General features: G+C 34.1%; 1 protein-coding gene across 2 annotated transcripts; it reads right to left on the bottom strand.

The window, feature by feature from the left end:
- Nucleotides 1–816: 816 nt before the first annotated feature.
- Nucleotides 817–19,997, bottom strand: LOC127866017 (sorcin-like). Of its 2 annotated transcripts, none has more exons than XM_052406249.1 (8): nucleotides 19,837–19,997; nucleotides 14,142–14,282; nucleotides 7,088–7,330; nucleotides 6,582–6,709; nucleotides 6,230–6,304; nucleotides 5,673–5,747; nucleotides 4,062–4,230; nucleotides 817–2,785 (listed from the first exon to the last, which is right to left on the bottom strand). In XM_052406249.1, exons 1-8 carry the CDS (start codon nucleotides 19,864–19,866, stop codon nucleotides 2,753–2,755), a joined length of 894 nt encoding a protein of 297 aa, XP_052262209.1. In that variant the 5' UTR covers nucleotides 19,867–19,997; the 3' UTR covers nucleotides 817–2,752. The 2 variants fall into 2 exon arrangements, with proteins under 2 accessions (XP_052262209.1, XP_052262208.1); XM_052406248.1 differs by lacking the exon at nucleotides 817–2,785 and adding an exon at nucleotides 2,794–3,440.
- Nucleotides 19,998–21,833: the final 1,836 nt, after the last annotated feature.

Here is a 21,833-nt window from a genome sequence, read left to right as displayed (position 1 = left end):
TTGCCGCGAGAGGGGGGGGGGGGGGGGGGGGGGCAAGGAATTTGTTACTTTTATGATTTAAGTAACACCTTGTTAGTTCAATCTTTCTGTCATATGGTAAAAAAATATCAAAATACCTGGTTTTGTGAACTTAGGGTTAAATATATTACAAGTACAGAAAAATGTCACCCCTTTTCAAAAAGTCTTAAGTTATGTAGAACTTATTGATTTAATGACCATTTTACAGATTTCCATGTAATACTTGAATGGTTCATAAACTACATGTATGTTCTACATTGTCATAAGAGAAATACACCTGTGAATATACGCCATATATTTGTCATTGTAGAATCTACTTGTACTTTTTGCAATATTACCAATAATCCTATTCCACAAAAAAAATTGAAAATATATGAGCAGTTGTCTGAGAAAACCAGGCATAATGCACGTGTGTAAAATTTAGGACATGATTAGTCCGTGCAGTCCGCTTCTAGCTGTGACTCTTTAAGAAGTTTTTGTGTAAAAGGTCTATTCTAAAGGAAAATCTAGTTGCAGTTGAAAGTGTCATCTATGATAGGTTTTAGCACATTGCAAAACTAATCAGGAAATATTTTAATAAGCACATACATTAAGCCTGTTTTTCCCATCCACCCCCCTTCCCACTTAATATATTACACTTTAAAGAAAACATTTTATTCATGAGTTTTGATTTGACCTAAAAATGAAATTCTGAGGAAATGTTTTTCGTTTTGTTCATTTAGCTAATTTTTTGGAACAGATGAATTATTTGATCTGAATGGCTGTTACTAACACGTTTAAATAGACAACATACATGCATTCATTTGGATTCTTTAATTACGTCCATTAAGTATATAATGCAGAGTTAGTTTGAAACAAAAAGTCAAATGATGCCGTTTACAAATACATGTATAATTAAGAAAGTTCATGGATACACATGTACATACATTTTAACATAATCATAGAAAACTCCCATTGGTACAATAAGATTCCCTTTATCTCTAATTAAGATGGCACAATTAAGATTAAGGAAGTATATACGTAAATGTTTTCACCTGTATGATAAAAGTACTCGCATACTCAATGGTAAGTGAAGCGATCATACTCGGCTCCATATGAATGACAGAGCAACTCCATCTACACACATGTGCTATCAGTAATCTTACAACAACATTTGCTTAGCTAGATATGTAACAGACAAGGGATACCCATCGCAAATATTTGCACAGCACATGTCACTAAGACTCGTTATTGTAAGCTTGTTTTTAATTCAGTATATGCACATTAAATGTAAACTAATAATAGAATTACAAACATTTCGGAGGTCACAATTTTATTTCCATGAGCTATGTTAATTGGAATATATATAATTTAGAAATGTCAACATTTAATATAGAAAACAAAATGTTTCCTTATGATAATCTACACATTATGATGGTTCCAGTGTGATTGACCCACCAATGAAGAGCAGTTGAGCCCATAACATTTCATCAGAAAAAAGTGCCCTTTATTACTTTTATAATTAGACAAAATGGAAAATACATGTAGGAGGGGGGCCTTGAAATGTATAAAAATTAAAACAAAACAGAGTATAAAAATACTTACAAAGTTACTGTCAGTGTAAGTTGAAACAGCTCACATAATGTGATGTTATAAACTTTAATACCAACATGAGCATGTAATAATGTTAATAAACATAAAACACCAAATGAAATAGCACATACTGGAACACTTTTACAGGAAAGTCAAGAACAGAAAAAAACACTAAATACTGCGTTCAATAAACACAGATGTCCATGGTGAAAACCTTGTTAGTAATGATTCATTGGACAATCTGAACAAGTCTTGGTAAAAAAAAAAGAATTTCGACCTGACTTCGTATAAAAGAAGGTGAATGTCTAGATCACAATTAAGGCAGGTGATGTGGATGTGTTGATAGTGTTCACAGACATCAGCCACCCTAGTGCTAGGCAGGTGATGTGGATGTGTTGATAGACAGACATCAGCCACCCTAGTTGGATGTGTTGATAGTGTTCACAGACATCAGCCACCCTAGTGCTTTTTAAGCCTATCAGTGCTTTTTAGGAAGAATGATTGATAATATATGAAATGCATCATTGTAGGTAAACCAAGAATTTATGCCATCTGAATAAGTCTAAGTCTGAAAGTAGGTCATCGTCATGGTCAAAATGAGGTAAGGGTGTCAAATAACTTCTTCAAAATTATCTGAAGTACAAATACTTCAATAAAATAAAAATGTTATTTTAAAATTATACCATAAGAAAATATTATTTAACATTGGGTTAACAATTTAACATGATATTCTTAATTTAACATGTTATTCTTTAAAAAATAAATGCGTGTACAAATGTGTGTTACATGATCAGAAAATGTGCCGTATTAACATAAAAGGATGGCTAGCCTCACATTCTATATAATTATTATTCTATACACTTGTAAATTATTTATCCATGCAAAGTCCTTTCCATACCCTCCAATACACAAATATATATTTATATAACTGCCAGATTCATATTTTATTGTTGATCATCATAAATACATGATGAATTACTTATCTTTCAATGATATTTATAGAAAATGTAAAACAGTATTTGGCCATACTAGGAGAAAGGCTCTTTATTCTAGATCTATTCAAATATGCATTCAGCCGTTAACTGTTCTTACTTCTCTTACAACAGTGTATTAGTTCTTTCACTGAACAATAAACCCTTGTTGTATTTCTCAGGTCTTTCCCTCAGACTTTAATGTCAAGAGCCATGTCCAAGAACTGGAAGGAGAATGCAGTACAATGTTAGTGAACAGATACTGCTTGGTAATCATGCACAAAATGGGAGAAAAAAAGATTATCAACCGCATTAATTGATGGACCATCCACCGTACCATTTTTTTAACGTAGGCATTTTTTCACGCATACCACCAGTCCATGTAGTATGTATCACAAATGACATTAAAATTACATAAAATGGCTATCTTGGCAGCGAAAAACATGCTATTTGGAAAATACCTTCCTATACCTGAGAAGAGAGTAATATTATGTAAAAATTGTAGAAAAAATACTTGCGTAGCCATTTTCTGTAGTGCAAATTGGTTTTAAATTTTAATAACATAGTTAATGTTTGTAAAAAGATGCTGCAAAATAATTTTCATACAACAAGTAAGGCTACAATAACGTTACACAAGCCTGCAAATGCTTTCGGAAGAACAGCCCAGGTTCATGTTCAGTTGAATTATTGTAATTTAAGCTTTAAAAGAGCCACATATTACTGTAAATTACAGCCATAGCACATTAGAACATCACACAACAATGTTATAATTATCACACTGGAATTCAAAATTGGCATGAGCGGTCTGTTCTGCTATGATTGAATGAAAAGTCAAGTTGCTCCAGAGATAAGGGTTGTGTCCAAAACCATTTCTAAGAACTGAAAAATTAAGAAACAAAAGGAAAATACACACACAGTTGTAGAACTATTGCTTTTTTCTGCATGTGACTTAGATCAAGAAAACGTAAGTCTTGGACCTCCAAATTTTTATTAAACATGTCAATGCAAACATTATTTTAATACTATTGCTATTACACAGATAAAGATAGCCTTAATACGATGATACCCATAATGCAATTTTAATTTATACCTTTTTGGTATAAAGAAATTAAACCTGGGTGAAATGTTTACAAAGAACTTCAGTATTTTCCTGTTGCTAAGGGTCAGTTATGCATTTATTTAAAAAAAAATGTGTGGGGGGGATATAGGTACTGATAATCTCTTGCAAAAGATAAAGGGTGACTGTAAGTTGCTGATTTAAGATCCAGACAGTCAGCAAACCCTCTGTGTATTTGACCCTAATTTAAGGTCATACCTTTTTGTCTTAACTTTGAAGACAAACAAGTTCATTTACAGGTACAATTTAAAATCCCTTGGTCTAAGCATTAAATGTCACTTTTACTGAAAAGCCCACTTTTTCCAGCGAGATTATTCAGTTTTTTTGTCAATTTTAACATTTTCCACTCGCATATATGGACACGGTATTTCTATTATACATACCTCTTCATAACTGATCCTTATTGTTCCATTCATCTGGTTATCTTTAGCTCTGAATTTGTCAGTCAGAGTTTTGAGCAGCACGCAGGCTTGAATGAAGTCGTCAAACTGGATGTGGCGTGTCCCGCGACGATCAAACACCCTCACCACCAGGTCACAGAACTGAGGGGACCTGTATCATACATGTAGCATTAAGTTAAAAGCACATTCAGGGCTTGTTCTCTTCTCATTGGAATAAAGCCCTGTACTGTTGTTGTTTTTTAACATTGTTTTAATAGTGGATTTGGGAAACATTAATAAGCTGTTTTATTTAATGGGGCAGGATTTCAAAGAAAATTTTCATTGGGAAGAGGAATTTGATTGGTCTCTATTATATAAGATGAGAAACCCCTAAGCAGTGTAAATTTTGTCCCCAGCAACATGATTTGAATACACTTTAGCACAAGACCACAGTCTGATGTAAAATACTCAGACTAGATGCTCTGAGACGTGTGGTTTCAAATATATTTTTAGTGAATAACTATACAAGTTTTTATAAATCATGACACACCTAGGGTGTGATGAGATTCGACTTCAAGGGAATGATTTGCATTAACTTTCTAGAGGACAAGTTAACATTGTTACACACCTAATACTTTACCTCTGACCATTGCGGTTCCTAAGGAGTTAAGTTATGTACTGTTTATGTCTATATAAATCAACATATAAATGTGGCCACTTGCCACTCGGGGTAGGCCAGTTTTGAGACGATTTGTGAAGTTTCTGCTTTTAAAATCTTTGTTTATATCTGGTTTCATTCTTATACCGCGGAACAGAATTATTTATCAACTTTGAAAGGGGGTCACCTTGAATAATAACTTTGAAGTTTCATAAAAATCTGCCAAGCAATTTAGAATATGTAATTTAGAAAAAAAACACCAGCAGATGCCGACAGACAGCCACCCAGGGCCCTCTTGTGCCGTTTCCTTTTTATGAGGGATTTTTTACTAACTCTCTCATAACTTCATGTGTACATGTTAGCATAAAATAGCTTTTTTATAATTTAGTATATTTGACACTCAAATTAGACTATAGTGTAATGATAATTTATAAAGTGAATGTCAATATAATAAAGAGGTGAAACTCCTGTTGCTCCAGCAGTATTTCTCTCCCATTTTACACACATACATGGTGCTTTATTTATGGGAAGTTACCATTTTCAGTGCTCAAATAATTATTGAAAAGACCCATTTTCTTCTCTCATCTCGTTACTAAGTCAGCCAATATGTTTAACAGTTTTTGACAGAATGTCTTCAAATAAATACAATGTATGAATATGCTAGGGAAGTCTTTTTTTTGGCTAATGCTGTTTGACTGAAAAGTTCATCATTTTTTAAGAATAAAGCAATCTTTTTTTATTATTAAAGATTTTTTCTTTAAATTTGCATTATGAGACATTTTATCAACTGGAAACCGTGTTGATGCTAAAATCAAGCAGGTGCGGGGAACGTAATATTTCCCATCTAAATCTGTATAAATAAGGCTAGACAACACTTACAATTAAATATCTGTTCAGGGTTACAGGTTGTTGATTTTTTTCCAATTAACATGACATAATTTAACGATCAAACTTACAAGTTGTAACCAAAACTTTGGAACGCTGTTGTAAGTTCTCTGGAATCTATGTTACCAGATCTGTCTGTGTCAAACCTGTAAAACAATGTTGAATACATTTAGTTTATTGAATTGGTTTAAAAACACAACACAAAAATCCAAGTACACAATTTATTTGCACACAAAATCGTCACTAACTTGCTTTATAAAATTCACAAAAAGAATAGATTATTAAATAGACTTTGTCCAAATATGATGAGGAATACCCACAGATGCTGTTTTAATGTAGAATAGTATTTTAGAATGTCTAAGTTGAAAGGGGCATAACTTTTGCAACCCTAAACTGAGAATGATAAAAATAGCACTACAACAACTCCATATGAGGAACAATTGCTGCAACTTTTAATGTTGTACTTTGAAGTCTATAAGAATTCCTTAAAAGAATTCAAAACAAGTTTTGGTCTTTGGAAAGACAGACGGACAGATGTCAACTGATTCTGAAATTAAATTATACCACTTGTTTGTTTTTGCTTGAATATATATGTAGAGAACAGTTTTTTCATGTGAGAAATTACTACCTGTCGAAGCATGACTTCCAGTCCTGAACATACTTCCATAGAGCTGCAAACTCCTGTACGTCTATAGTGCCACTTCTGAATATGAAATGTTAATGTTCTGTGTTTTTACATGCTGGTTATATCAGCACACAAAAAAGTAAAACTTACCAATAATGCAAGCAAATATATTTTGTAATTTAAAATAAAACCTGAATAACTTTGATTCTTTAAATGAAGGTTTCATTGAATACTATATAAATGTATTAAAGTTATTGTTGTTTTTTAATATCGCATTAGAAAGCAATTTAATTGCCAATCACGGTATTGGCAAAAGAATATGATGCATGCACGAGACTTGTATATTACACCTCACCTGTCCTTGTCAAACATGCCAACCATGAGCCGGCAGGTCTCCGAATTGAAGGGAGACCAGTTGCCATTGTGCAGTGCCAGACGAAGCTCTTCAGACGTTATCTTTCCATTTCTGTCTCCATCAACTGACTGTGAAAGACAGAGCATTAACACTTAAGCAATCATCTAGAAAGTTATTTTGCAACCGGAGAGTTTTAAAGCACACCTTTCTGTAACATACGAATGAATGTTAACACTTTATGGATCAATATTGTTGTTCAGATTTCAATAAAATGTTATTCTTATCTTCAAATAACGTTACTTACCAAACTTTGTGTATGCAAATAGTTCCTATTCTTTGAATCAAGCTGGTTAATAACATATACACAAACTATATTTGGATAGGTCAACCTACAGATATCTCAGTGATATTATTGAACTCCCACCAATTTCAAGATAACACAATTCAGCAAATAATATATATGTTCAAGTAGCGAGCATGGAACAAATAACTACAAATGGAGATACCTGAAACCATGTCCAGACTTCTGGGTTGACCCCAGGAGGTGGTTGTGCCTGTCCCCCGTAGCCAGCCATGCCCTGCTGCTGGAATCCCCCATATCCTTGGGGTGCCCGGTACTGTCCTGGTTGACCGTATTGCCCTTGCTGACCATATTGTCCAGGCTGACCATACTGTCCTACAGAAGGTGAACCATACTGTCCTTGCGGAGGCTGACCAAACTGACCTGCTGGACCTTGTGGTCTGTAAACCTTAAGTAACAATAATTGTTATATGTATTGGGCTATCACATTGATCAATATCACTACTATCTCTATTAACTTTACACACAAGTAGCACACAACATTCATAAAAAGCACAAAAAACATTTATTATAAAATTTTGCCACAAAATTAGTTTAAACCTATTTATTTTTTCGCTAAATTGCATCGAAAGCCTCAGGCTTATTGAAATGCTCTCAGGTGTGTTTGCTGGGCCCTTGAACCAGTTATTAGTTCTTTAGGGTAGATCTAAAGAACACTCCCACAGTGGGGATCGAACCCATAACCTCCTGGTCGCTAGGCGAACACCATATGTGCGGAAACCTCACAACATTAATTTGTGATTGAATAAATCATAAATAAGCATTTATTTATCATCATTATCATCAATAAATTAAATAACTTCAATAAAATCAAAGTCATGCAGAGAATGCCACATGTTACTTAAACTTAGTAATATTCATCTTAAAAAAAAAAGAAATTCAATTGGACATCAGATGAACACGGGGTGGAATCATTGCAACCATAACTCTCGTGTTATGTGCGTAAAATGTCGCAATGCAGCTTCCGTTGTGGTGGCTATTCAAACAAGAGCACCGCCTTGCGGGTGCAGACCGCTCATCTATTTTCTTTTTAAAGGTGAAGGGACTCACAATTTCAATCACAAAGGAGGGAGGGGTGGAGTGAAGAGGGATGTATAGTGTGGGGGTGTGGACATTTATTACATTATCTTCCAAAAAATTTTTCGGGGGTGTGGGGGGGGGGATTCTTGGGTGCGATGGTTGGACGGTATTTCAAAAATAAAATAATAAAAATAAATATTTGTGTTTTTTAACCGTTTCAAAAAAAAAATGGGGGGGGGTGGGGTGGGGGTATAGTGTGAGGGTGTGGTGGTCATTTGTGAGATGATCTTAAAAAAAAAAAAAAAATTGGGAGGGGGGGGGGGATTAGGGGAGGAGGGGGGAGGGCACGGGGGATGGTTTGGGTGGAGTCTATTGTGGTATGTCAGGTAAGAGTAGTTTTGTCATAGTATCAATCAAATCCAATCATAAACTAGTAACCTGAAAATCAATAGGGGTCATCTGCAAGTCACGATCAATGTACCTTTGAAGTGTCATGATCCTAGGCAAAAGCGTTCTTGAGTTATCATCCGAAAATCATTTAACTATTTCGGGTCACCGTGACCTTTGACCTTGTGACCTCAAAATCAATAGGGGTCATCTGCAAGTCATGATCAATCTACCTATGAAGTTTCATGATCCTAGGCATATGCGTTCTTGAGTTATCATCCGAAAACCATTTTACTATTTCGGGTCACCTTGACCTTGACCTTTGACCTAGTGACCTAAAAATCAAAAGGGGTCATCTGCGAGTCATGATCAATCTACCCATGAAGTTTCATGATCCTAGGCATATGCGATCTTGAGTTATCATCCGGAAACCATTTTACTATTTCAGGTCACCGTGACCTTGACCTTTGACCTAGTGACCTCAAAATCTATAGGTGTCATCTGCGAGTCATGATCAATCTACCCATGAAGTTTCATGATCCTAGGTGTATGTGTTCTTGAGTTATCATCCGGAAACCATTTTACTATTTCGGGTCACCGTGACCTTGACCTTTGACCTAGTGACCTCAAAATCATTAGGGGTCATCTTCAAGTCATGATCAATGTACCTATGAAGTTTCATGATCCTAGCCCCAAGCATTCTTGAGTTATCATCCGGAAACCACCTGGTGGACGGACCGACCGACAGACCAACCTACCGACATGTGCAAAGCAATATACCCGCTCTTCTTCGAAGGGGGGCATAATAAAGAAGTTATGGCAATTTTAGCAAAATTTAATAATTTGACCTTGAGAGTCAAGGTCATTCAAAGGTCAAGGTAAAATTCAACTTGCCAGGTACAGTTACCTCATGATAGCATTAAAGTATTTGAAGTTTGAAAGCAATAGCCTTGATACGTTAGAAGTAAAGTGGATAGAAACACAAAATTTAACCATATATTCAAAGTTACTAAATAAAAAAAGGGCCATAATTCCATAAAAATGACAACCAGAGTTATGCAACTTGTCCTTTTACTGTACCCTTATGATAGTTTGTGAGTGTTCCAAGTATGAAAGCCATATCTATGATACTTTAGGGGTAAAGTGGACCAAAACACAAAACTTAACCAAATTTTCAATTTTCTAAGTATAAAGGGCCCATAATTCTGTCCAAATGCCAGTCAGAGTTACATAACTTTGCCTGCACAGTTCCCTTATGATAGTTAATAAGTGTTGCAAGTATGAAAGCAATAGCTTTGATACTGAAGGAATAAAGTGGACCTTAACACAAAACTTAACCAAAATGGGAATGCTATTCGATACGAATATTAATATTGTTTACAATTCTGGCAAAATTCTTGAGAAAAATCCGATATCCTAACATCAAGGACTTTACAAAGGTTGGTTTATGTGATGTTGACAATGAACAAGTCGCATATTTTTACGATATTATTATATTTTTGTACAGAAAATCCCGTTTTATATTCGTTTTTTTAATTACTATGCTCATCTACACAAAAATTTGTAACCTCTTCTGAAAAGAAGGCGTTTTACCTGTTGTTTTGAAAATGTTGTGGTCGCAAGCACATGTTGTGGTCGCAATTTATTGTTGTGGTGCTGATGAGAAGTAACTTATATAGAGACAAACGTAAGGAAAGTAATGTAACATTAGATCAAAGGTTGATAATTGTTTTATTGAAAAAACTGTAATAATACAATTATGTTGCATGAAAACCACGCATTACGACCACTCATAGTAAAGATTATTTTAATTATTTATTTTGTATTGCAGATGTGAATTTTCAAGGGAAGACAAAAAAAAGGATTGCGGCTATCCAGTATCAAATGGATTTCCTACAGTACAAAAGTTCGTGGAAAAACATCTTTAAATCGAACGTTAAATACCAGAACGCCTGTTAAAAAGGGTTGTGGAAAACAATTTGGTCCAAATAGTTGTCAGAAAAAAATTCCTTTCTCCTGCATTGTAACGTAGTAGAATATTGTCATCAATCCCCAAAATTAGTGATATTATTTCAAAACCCAAATTAAAAGGCATACAATCAATTCATATTTTGCCAAAGCTTAAAAAAAAATTGGCATTTAATTCACTTTAACAATCAAATATTTCATTAATAAATAATGCCAGTGAAGAAACATATATATATTTATATATACAGTGATGGTGCCCAATTGTTTGAAAGCGGAGCGGACATTAAAGATTCATCTTTGAAACAAATGCTGTTAACAAAACAAAACCTTTTAATGACAACATACACCATCTTTTCTAAGAGGTGTTAGACATATGAAAAGAACACAAAGTAAAAGCGGACTTCATAATATTTCTGACGTTGGTAGCCCAAAATTTCCCGATGGACAATATTGCATTTATTTTGTTCCGAGATGTTGTGAATTGGTTTAACAATAACGATACGCGTGCAATGCGTTACAGTGATACAAGCTTTAATTTGTTTTGGTTGGGCAACCGATTATTTGAGGAAAGCTCATGCGTTTCATGGGTGGACCAAAAACTAGACGCAATTTTTATGTGGAAAAAAGCAGCTGTCTCCTGCAGATTCAAAAATTAATTTAGCCTGTCCATCTGGGGTTTTATTGAATAACAATCCTGTGCACTGTGAACTATCAGGTGGTTTAGATCCTGGTATTATAGACAGAATGATAACTCTTGTAGCCAACAATATGACTGCGTCTTTATTATACGTTATAGTGTTTAATGGAAAAAATAAACGTGGAACAGACACTAACTTTATCGGATTTGAATCCGAAACATTGGTGGAGAGAAAGTTAAAATTATACCTTTATTTTATGCGACATATTACCATAGTTATACGCAGAATTAGATGTTATTAAATAAACTTCTATTCATATTATTTGTTTTGTCCTTTGTTTTAAATTCATGACTCTTGTAAGAAGTGTTCTCTACAAATCATGTGTTTTTTGCTCTTTTCGATATATGTTTTTTAAATACAGGAACATGAAACATTGCTTTTGAAACCATTTAAAAATGTAATTAAGGTCCAAAAATTTGTTTGTTTCCACTTACCCGACCAATCCTAATTTTTCGTTCCGACACGTAATTTGTTTGGTCATTGGAAATCAAGTTTACCGCGAAAAAAATCTTTGTTTGTTTAACTTGATTATTGTTATAAAAATTATGACTGTGCCATCTTTGAATTTTATATAATTAATGTTGCAAACACATTTAGAAGACCTTGACAAGTTGGAAATAACTTGCATAGGTAAAACAATCAAATGAAAAAAGTTTCGCCTTCCTACCTTCCATAATTTTTGGCAATGTTAGTGGAAAGAAGAAAACCTAATAGAAGAGTGTGGTCAAATTTCAACCTTGAATTGCATTTTGATATGTACATTTAAATTTACTAAGTGATAATTTAATCAAATATCAGAGGGGAAAGATGTGAAAGTATTGAGCAAACTTGCATATATTTCAGGGGGTTTTCTGCCTATTTTGGGAAAAGGAGTCTGATCAAATTGGGAATTTTTTATCGACAAAATTGTCCATTTTGGGAATTTTTGCTTCGATGAAACGGCTCATTTCGGGAAAACATTGTGAATTTATCATGAGTCCGTGGTTTAACAAATAAATTTGTTTTCATTTGTTATTTTGTCTTCTTTATAAAAACACATTCAATATTGGCCATGTTCAACGTTTATTCAAGTACTGCAGTTTTGTTTTTCAGTTACAGTTACACTCTGAGATAAGAAATGTACAGTCAAAAACTTATAGCAGATATTTTTGACCAAAACAAACACTGGTTAGTCACACAAGTTACAGCATAATTTTTCTCTGATTTCTGTTTTTGAGAACATCACACAGCTTCTCCAATGTTTTGTCATTCAGGTGCAGGTAAGCATCAGATGAGTAAGTTTGCTTTGTGTGAATGTGCTGCATAATGGGAAGCACAGCAGGTTCATGATGCTGAATCCTTGCTCAACCACAGCAGTGCTTTTTGAAATGATACACATCAGCTGGACGAGTTGGAACATTAATAATCTAATAATCATAAGTCAAAAGACACTTCTTTCTAAAAAAAAAATAATTTTTTTTTTTTTTTTTTGGGGGGGAAATTGGGGGAAAAATTCGGTTTGGGATCTGGTCCGTTTGCTTTGGGAACGCCTCCGTTTTCCTGAGGCACAGGCAGTGCTGAAAACCCCTGTATTTAAGACAGTTTAATTTAATTTCATATGGGACGGTAAACCTGATAAAATTAAGCGAACTCAATTAATTCAATCAGTAGAATATGAAGGTATCAAACTAACAGATATAGATTCATTCCTGAATGCAATCAAATGCAGTTGGGTTAAAAGATATTTAGATAATACCAATATGAGCATATGGAAATTATTCTAGAAAACATATGATGGCAATTCCTTACTTTTTGAATGTACATGTAATATCAACAATATTTTAGATGAAATCTCAATTAAAAACATATTTCTATTGAATGTTCTATCGGCATGGTGTAAAGTTACTCATAACTTAGAAACCAAAATAAACAGTAAAATCATTTTATGGAACAATAAAGACATAACTACTAACAATTAAAGTTTTTCTATAAATAGTGTTTCAAACTAAACATAAAATTTGTAGATCTATTGTACGACTACAGAATAAACGACTTCTATTCTTTTGATAACTTATGCTACATATTCGGAATGCCTACAAGTAATTTCCTGATGTACTACACATTGATCAAAAGTATACCCATACATATTAAAGCTGTTATCAATATAAATAACACACCATGTACTCAAAAAACATTCATAGAAAACAGAATTGCAAAGGAAAACAAAACAAACAAAATATTTTACACACTTCAAATTAAAAACCACAAAAATCTCTAAAGCTCAAACTAAATGGCAAAACCTTCTTAGAGACAAAGAATTTAATTGGAAACAAACATTTGTCATGCCATATATACAACTCTATGGAATCAATTGACAACCTTTCAAGAGAAACAACAATTAAATGTTAAACTATCTCTTTTAGAAATCAGTTTAGGGGTAAATACCTTCAAAATGCAAGACGTTAATAACGCTGTGAACTACATAATTATATTAATGAAATATTTTATATTCAGCATAAAATACAGAAAACAAAAACCTACAATGAACTGTTTTATCAATTATTTAAAACTGAAGATTCAAATTGAAAAAGAAACAGCCCTAAACAATGATACTCTTTATACATTTGAACAAAAATGGAAACGCATTAAACTTTCATAAACAAGTCAAGTATGCTTTCTACCCACTTTATGCAACTCATATTTATTCCTTTTTTTTCTTCTAATCTAAAGGAAACCACAAGGTCAAAAAAGTATATATTAGCATATCTTGTATAACATGTTTGAACATTATTGCTGCTTCATGATTTCATTTTTGTTTTGTGATCATATACATGAATACATTGTGTGCGTATGGAAAGGCCTTGTCCATATAAACATGCATACCAAATATGAAGGTAATATGTCAAGGGACATAGAAGTTATGAGCATTTTTCGAAACCTAAATGCAAAGTGTGACGAAAAGACGGACAGATGGACGGACAGTCCGAGCACTATATGCCCCTTTTTCTTCGAAAGGGGGCATAAAAATGTTATTTAAACTTTTCAACAAATTTATACTATAATAAGTATTTATTTAAAAGTGATATATGTATAAAGACAATTGATTTCAAGTTCAAAATTAAATACTCTACTTGTGTATGCCACTACCTGCTGTTGTGGTGCCCCAGACTGCCCATATCCTGCAGGGGCTCCATACCCCTGTGTCTGGCCCTGGACCTGCCCCTGCCCATAGACCTGGCTTGCTGGGGGAGCTCCTGGCTGGTAGCCTTGCGGCGTCCCATATCCACCCTACAATGGACAAGTTATTATTTTTAAGATGCTTACTCACTTGTGAAAATATCATATTCTATTATCACTCGTGAATTAACATTCATATTCCACCAAATCCAACAAATATCCTATATATATTTATATATATATATATATATTTTATATAGCATGACTGGTGTTCCAGTGGGTTGTTTGCACAGGTTGATTGTGTGATGATGTATTTAACAAGCCAGATGTGTTAAATGTAAACGATATTCAAATACTTTTCCAATATCTGGTCAGTTCATGCCATTCTCATATAAATGCATGCAATAATACATTACTTTGGTGTTCAATTGGGTTGTATTGCACAGGTTGATTGCATGATGTTTCACCAGTAATATTTGTTGAATGTAGATTAGTCTGTATTAAAAAATCTATGTGACATTTTTTATTTTCAAAGTACAGTGGGTTTTTTCACCATTTTGGGAATGGAGCCAGGTCCTTTTGCATTAGGAAAATTTGCAGCGTTTTGACTAAAATTGGGAAATTAATGTTTGTGTTGTTTTGCTAACAAATGCTTCAAAATTGAGGATACAAGTGTGTCCAGTATTATATTTACTAAGGTTGATCTTATATGGATGGGAGATGAACAAAATATTGAGATCTTTAAAAAAAAAAAAATTTTTTTTGGAAACCTTCTTTTGGGAATGTTGAGCTCCCATTTGGGAAAAAATATATACTTTTTTCCATTGGGAATGGGTCTGTTTACCGGACCCGATTTTGAATGAAAAAAAAACACGGAAGTAAAATAATAACTTTTCAGTATCTCAACATTGACACTACAGTCATGTAACTGTCAAAACTTAAGAAGAGAGATTACACAAACTGGATTTTTTGGTATTGGTGTGCATGTATGCTTGCTAAGATATGATTTTGAGGTAGATTTGTCTGCTGCTGTGATTTTATAACTAGTAATTGCTTAGGAAAAGCTTGTGACATGTCATAATTGCAGAATTTAAAAAGAGGGCATAGCAAACTTCTTTTTCATGTATGCCATATGCTTGTTGAGTCATGGGTAATTGTCAAAAAGTTGTTTCATCACAAATATTTTATAAATACATGTCTTTGAATCATTATAACATTTTTTTAACTTTTAGTCTTTATTTTCGGTGCATTTTTTTCAAATGATTATTGACTGTGATAAAAATAAATTATTAATTGTGTTGAGCCGAGGATACCGTAATTGTCAAAAAGTTGTTTCATCACAAATATTTTATAAATACATGACTATGAATCATTATAAACATTTTTTTAACTTTTGGTCTTCATATTTGTTACATTTTTTAAAATGATTATTGTCTGTGATAATAATAAATTATTAATTGTGTTGATAGTGTCAAACCGCCATCTTTGAAATATTTTCTGGATGAACCTTGGTTTCTGGCTATTCCAAATTCAAGATTTGCATACTATAAATAGCCTTAAAACTTAAATTGCAGGGGAGGTTTATTTTCTGTGAAAAAAATGTCAACAAAGGATGAAGTATTGAATATACTCATAAATAAACGATTTGGTGTTACTTAGGAGCACTATAAAAACCATGAACTAGAAATGGCGCGGCTGCGGCCGAGGCGTATCCCCCACTGCAACTTTTGACCCAGGGGTCAGATCAAAATTCCAAATACTATATGCACTGTCGCACATAGCTACCATGTGTTTAAGTTTCAAGGTTCTAGAGCTAATAGTGTAGGAGGAGATTGTGGCCAGGACGGACGACAGTAATAACCATATAATCCCCCTGCTCCAATTCGAAGCGTGGGGATAATAAAAGAGGAAACATTTGATAAGAACATACTTAGGTCTGATGAATTACAATAAATTGACCTGTTTTTGTTGCATTTTTGATAAGCAAAACGATGGTTACGGTGTAAAAACTTTCTCAACAAGGACTTGATCATGTGGGAACGTTCTTTTATGTAATTTAATGTGATCTCTATTAGCACGATTTATCAACAACCCAAGACTCAACAAGAACCTACCATATTTTTTGACTTCACACTTGACAGTGTTGCCAGTAGATCAACAGCCAAGCCTTAGAATGGCTAGTGACAATTTGGGGATAGTAACATTCATTTAATGTAGTTTAAAGCAGTGGTACTAAACTGCTTATGAAAATGTAACATTAATAAAATATATCCTATGATCGTGACGTTACCTATTTCTGATAGACACCTATTTCCGATATTGCGCATGTTTTTGTTTACTACATGACGTCACAGGTAAACAACTTGCAAGCAAGTGCGTTCGACATCGGCGATTTTTTGTGATCTCAACAATTTTGTGAAAATGCTACGAATTAAGGTAACAAAGTTACTGAATACAATTGTATACGTTTTTAACTGGTTTCTGCTAAATACACTAGGGACATAACCAATAATATACCACACTGGTGTTGTATGATGGTCATACGCAGAGCTTCAGATAAGGATTTAGTCTAAAGGGTATTTTACTCTCCGATATTATTGTTAAAGGGTATTTTACTCCTTTGTTTCAGCCATAAAGGGTATTTAGGAATATTGAGGGGTATTTTCAATTTCCACAGAACACTGACATAGAACATGGCATGTTTAATCTAGAAATATTATTATTTGTTATAAATAAATGCAAACAAAATAAATTTAAATGTTGATATGAAGAGACTTTCTTTAAATTATTCAACTGGCATGTTCTTTCTCTGCAGTTTGATGGTCACTTATTATGTCTATTAATACTGTTCCTTTGAATGTTTGCAGAACCTACATTGGCCCAGATACTTTGAACCTTTTTATTAGTGCAAATTTTACAGGTCAGTCTTATTCATGGGCTTTCTTTATTAATGATTAACCAATGGTATTTTCTTTCCTCGATTTCAGAGTCATTGTGACAATGAGATTGCCTTAAATTAGTTTCACAATTCTAGAAGCATCATAAGATTTATTTCTAGTGGTATATAGTAATATACAGAAATTTCCTGCAGGAGCCGCTGTTTGTTTGAAACATTGTTCGTTTCTCGAACCTAGAAAATGATGGTCCTATATTTTGATTTCAAGCTTATTTTGGTTGACTTGCTTTTGATTCAAACGTCAACTTACACTAAACATTCATCTGGGTTATTGGTTTAACCGGTTACGCAGTTTAGTCAATTAAAACTAAGTACCAAGATTATATTGCGTAATGTTACATACTGTTTCAATTTTCTATGCGTTTTTTTTTTAATTTGCAATGCATAAATACGCAGATACGCATCTTATCTGGAGCTCTGGTCATAAGAGTCATATCTCCATCGAACTCATTGAATGGGCAAAAGAGAACAGAATAGTACTATTCGTCCTACCACCTTACTGTTCCCATTTTTTACAGCCCATGGATGTCGGTTGTTTCGGTCCATTCCAAAAGAAATACAACCAGGAATGTTGAACATTCTCCAGACTGCACCACCAATGTGTGACCCGGTACGATGTTTGCAAATTGGCGTGCAAAGCATACACTGTAGCTCTGTCGCCTGTCAACTTGCAAGCATCGTTCAGGAAGACTGGAATTTATCCGTTGCAGAATGCCATTGACGCGGTGACTAGTCTAGGCGATGCCATAGCTGTATGCAGCCACCTGCAAAAACTGGCTTCTGATGCGGATAACATTATCCAACATGAACCTGACATTAACGACGTTGCAAAGTTCTTCAGTGACTTTTCCACTGAAGTTTCGAAGAAAGTGTCAAAACCCCGCCGAAATATCCACAAGGTTGTTGGTGGCAAAGCAATGACGGAAGATAAAGATAAAAAGATAAAGATGACGATGTGACGGACAATGAAAAATTTTGCGTCTGCAAAAGTACTACTGCACTTAAAAAGATGGACAGCAGGAAATTGGAAAATTAATTTGGATTTAAAACTACACAAAAGAGTTCAACATCTTTAATCACAAACTCCACAAACACCATCATGACCAACAGTTTTCCACATAATAAACTCACACAAAGTCTTCAGTCACAAACTTACTTCCCTAGTTTCAACATGTTGAATATCAATCACCACTTTGCTTTCGGAAAGCAACAATGACGATGCAAAAGAGTCACTTGTTATTAAATTACTATCATTGACAATGGAAGGAGTTTCAATGGGAGGACTTGTACTTGTTGAAGATGTTTGTTTATTAAATGATGCTTGCTTAATAAAAATCAACAGTTTTTGTTTGGCCACATTTTTGCTAAGGAATCTTTTTCAAGTAATATTTCGAATTGTGTTTGTTTTCCATTAAGCCGAATCACAAAACACTTAAATTTCATCACAAATATAATAAGCGCCTGAACAACACAGAGAATATCGGGCACATGAATAATGCCGACGTTATCCAAATCGTGGTATAGTCTAAAAACTGGATCGGACTACGCTTTGTTAAAAATCGAAAAAGCTGATGTCATTTGCTTTTCTTCCCAATAGGGAATTTTTTAGTAAATTTTGGGAAAAAAGTATGCTTTTTGCAAATGGAAAATTCGGCTATAAAATCGGGTAAAAAAAGTCTCTTGCAATTTACACTTGGGCTCAATGTGACAGTGTTTTTTTTTCTCTGTTTTGGGAATGGGGCCAGGTCCCTTTGGATTGGGAAAATTCCAGGCGTTTTGACTAAAATTGGAAAATTAGTGTTGTTTTTATTTTCCTTAAAAAAAAGCTCTAACATTAAGGATACAAGTGTGTCCAGTATTATATTTTCTAAAGTTTAACTTATATGGATGGGAGATGAACAAAATATTGAGATCTAAAAAAAAATAATAATAAAAAAAAAAATTCTTGATATATACTTTTTTCCATTGGGAATGGGTCCGGTTACCAGACCCGATTTTGAATGAAAAAAACACTGTGTGATGCATGACAACGCTGGACACACCTAAAATACTGCACACCAGTCAGAGTAGTCAGGAGAAACACTCCTTTTAAATGCCCATGTTGTTAAATTAAAAAGTTTTTTGTTTGTTTTATGTTTCAATTTCAATGAATATTGTTTCTTTATTGAATTTGTTTATAATCTAAGTGCATTTGCACCGCTGTTTCGTAAGTCAGTGCTTGAAATGATGTCACGATCTGACTATTCATGAAACTATTGGAAACCGGTGTCGCACTTTCTGTTTTACAGGTTTTGACGTCGGTTTGTTTTTATTGTTAACTTGCCTTATTTTGGCTTGTTTGTTCCCGTTTTTCATTGTTAATTACACTACGAACATTAATCTTGATGAGGCAGTATCAGAAAAGACAACAATAAACACAGAAAACTTTTTAAGGCGAGTTGTATTGTTAAATTATCGGAAACTGGTAACGCTAGGATACTTCTTACAAATGATTATAAAATAAGGAAGGAAAGTTGACATGGTAAAGGATAATGAACCGTATATCAATCAGTTCTGGTTGAACTTAATGGCAATCTCAGTATAATCTCTGTGTCATTTACATTCAATAAATGATTAATTCCACTGCAAGTCAAGCCTTTTTAGTTTTTTAAAGGTTGTTTCACTGTTCACTATGGCTATTGGCAGTTTGTTTCACTTAATGATACTTACATACTGGTTTTGCTGCCCTCCCCAAGACATTTTTGCCTTTATTTTAAATAATTTTGCTTGACAATAAGTAAGTTTTACGCTTGTTCCAAAAATAATTCGCGAAATTTCAAAATGAATATCTTTCGACAACAATATACAGTAGGGTTGTGTTTAGTGCACACTCTACCAAATCCTACTGGGTTACATTAAACACTTATGTAATACCTTCATATATTTTTAAAACACAAATTATTAATTCGCATGTTACTCAAATTTGTTTTAACTACGAATGAGAAATAATAATATAAATAAACACGCGTTTCTACTACGAATTAAGTACTTAAAACAAAAAAATAAGTGCCTATTCCCGCGTTTTAAAGCTGTTAAATAAGGTAACTTTAGTCTTTACCTCAAAACTATGGGGGCATATAGAACTGCCTTACGATAATCGCATTAGTTTCGCAATAATTATCTTTATTACATTGTTGTTGGCGACCGTTAGTCTCGAGATAAAATTAATTTCATTGCGTCCGTTGAGAATGTCACGATTGTTTATTTAATGTCAGGTTGCTTGTGTCGGTGGGTTAATTTTACAGTGGCTCTGCAAACTCACTCGGAAATGGCAGTCTTTTTCGCGTTTTGCGCATATAAAGCGGATTTCACTGACAGCAGCAGGTGTCTGCCACTTCTCCGTGTGCGCCTTTCATTGGCAAGCTCGCGGATCCTCCGCTTTATATTAATAAATGTAAACATTGGATCTTAAAAGCTCCAGTAAAAAATCAAGAATAAAATTAAAAAAGGAAAAAAAAGTAGCCGGTACCATGACTCGAACCAGTGACCCCCGGAGTCCTGGAGTTAGTCTGAAGTAAAAACGCATAAGCCCTCTCGGCAAATCCGCCGGGTAAACACAGGTGTAAGTATTTTATACCTTATATAAGCAATCTACGTAGTTTCGTAAATTTAAACGACAACAACAGACCTCTCCAAATTATTCATTCGTTTCGCGTTGCAACGCTTTATAATTTTTAGGTTTTCAAATCGTCAAAAGATACATATAATGGCTATATTGGACTATGGTAAATGTTCAGTAATACTGTTTCCTCACAAATATCAAAACCAAAAAAACGAAAATTTGCGATTCTGAAACAACTTTTTTCAATGTTGTCAATTTACCAAACCGTGAAAAGATCCCTTTAATAGTGAACTTTGTACTAAGGAGGGCGGAATATTGAAACAAAGTCATATAGTTCACGTCCAAAAGCTTGAACCAAATCGATCAGAATCGTGTTAGAATCGAAATAATATTATTTACATTATTCTAATATATTCTTCGCACTCGTGATTTAATTCCTACGAATCTATACTCCTTACTGTGGGTTATTCGACAACAAACCATGATAGAAAACCATTATTTCCTAAGTAGAGCTATTCAGGTTACAACTTTACTACATGTTAGCGTAATTCATAACGCGGTAATATTCCTGTCAGATCTACCAATTTATTTTTCGCAATATCTTGCTTAAACGAATGTTAACACAAAGATGGTCAATTTACTTTATATTATTATTATCTGCTAACGTAAATCGTAACATTTTCATTCTTCTGTTACCACGGCTTATTTTAGCTAACGTGGAAGAGCACCGAACTTCAAATGTATGGATCGCGTGTTCGATCACCTGCCCGGCCCAACTACTTGGTGATAAATTGGTAATCCAATCCCTAAGTGTACTTTAAACCTATTTATTTTAGCTCGATTGCACTGAAAGTAAATACTACTTATTTGAAACGCTCTCGAGTCCGTTTCCTGGGCCTAGAACCAGTACTTGGTGTCTTCGTGTGAGATCTAAAGAACGCTCCCAAAATGGAGATCGAACACGTGACCTCCCGGTCGCTGGGCGGACACCATATACATTACATTCTTCTGCGACAATTCTTTCCATACCTCTTATTTAAGTTGGGCAATTTTCAGCTACTTCCATAAGTTTGCGCTCTTAGCACTGGTAAAACAGCTGGCACAG

This window comes from Dreissena polymorpha, chromosome 2 (assembly GCF_020536995.1).
Source record: "Dreissena polymorpha isolate Duluth1 chromosome 2, UMN_Dpol_1.0, whole genome shotgun sequence".
Taxonomy (NCBI): domain Eukaryota; kingdom Metazoa; phylum Mollusca; class Bivalvia; order Myida; family Dreissenidae; genus Dreissena; species Dreissena polymorpha.
Note: the sequence above shows the minus strand (reverse complement) of the source record. Positions and strands in the feature narration are given on the sequence as shown.

Bases quoted from the DNA above. Each gene is read 5' to 3' on its own strand.
- LOC127866017 (XM_052406248.1), bottom strand. From the start codon at position 19,866: ATGTCTTGGGGAGGGCAGCAAAACCAGTAT. The intron at 7,331-14,141 runs GTAGTGGCATAC...TTGTTACTTAAG, and splicing joins CTGGGGCACCACAACAGCAG to GTTTACAGACCACAAGGTCC. The intron at 4,231-5,672 runs GTAAGTTTGATC...TGTATGATACAG, and splicing joins CAAAGTTTTGGTTACAACTT to GTCCCCTCAGTTCTGTGACC.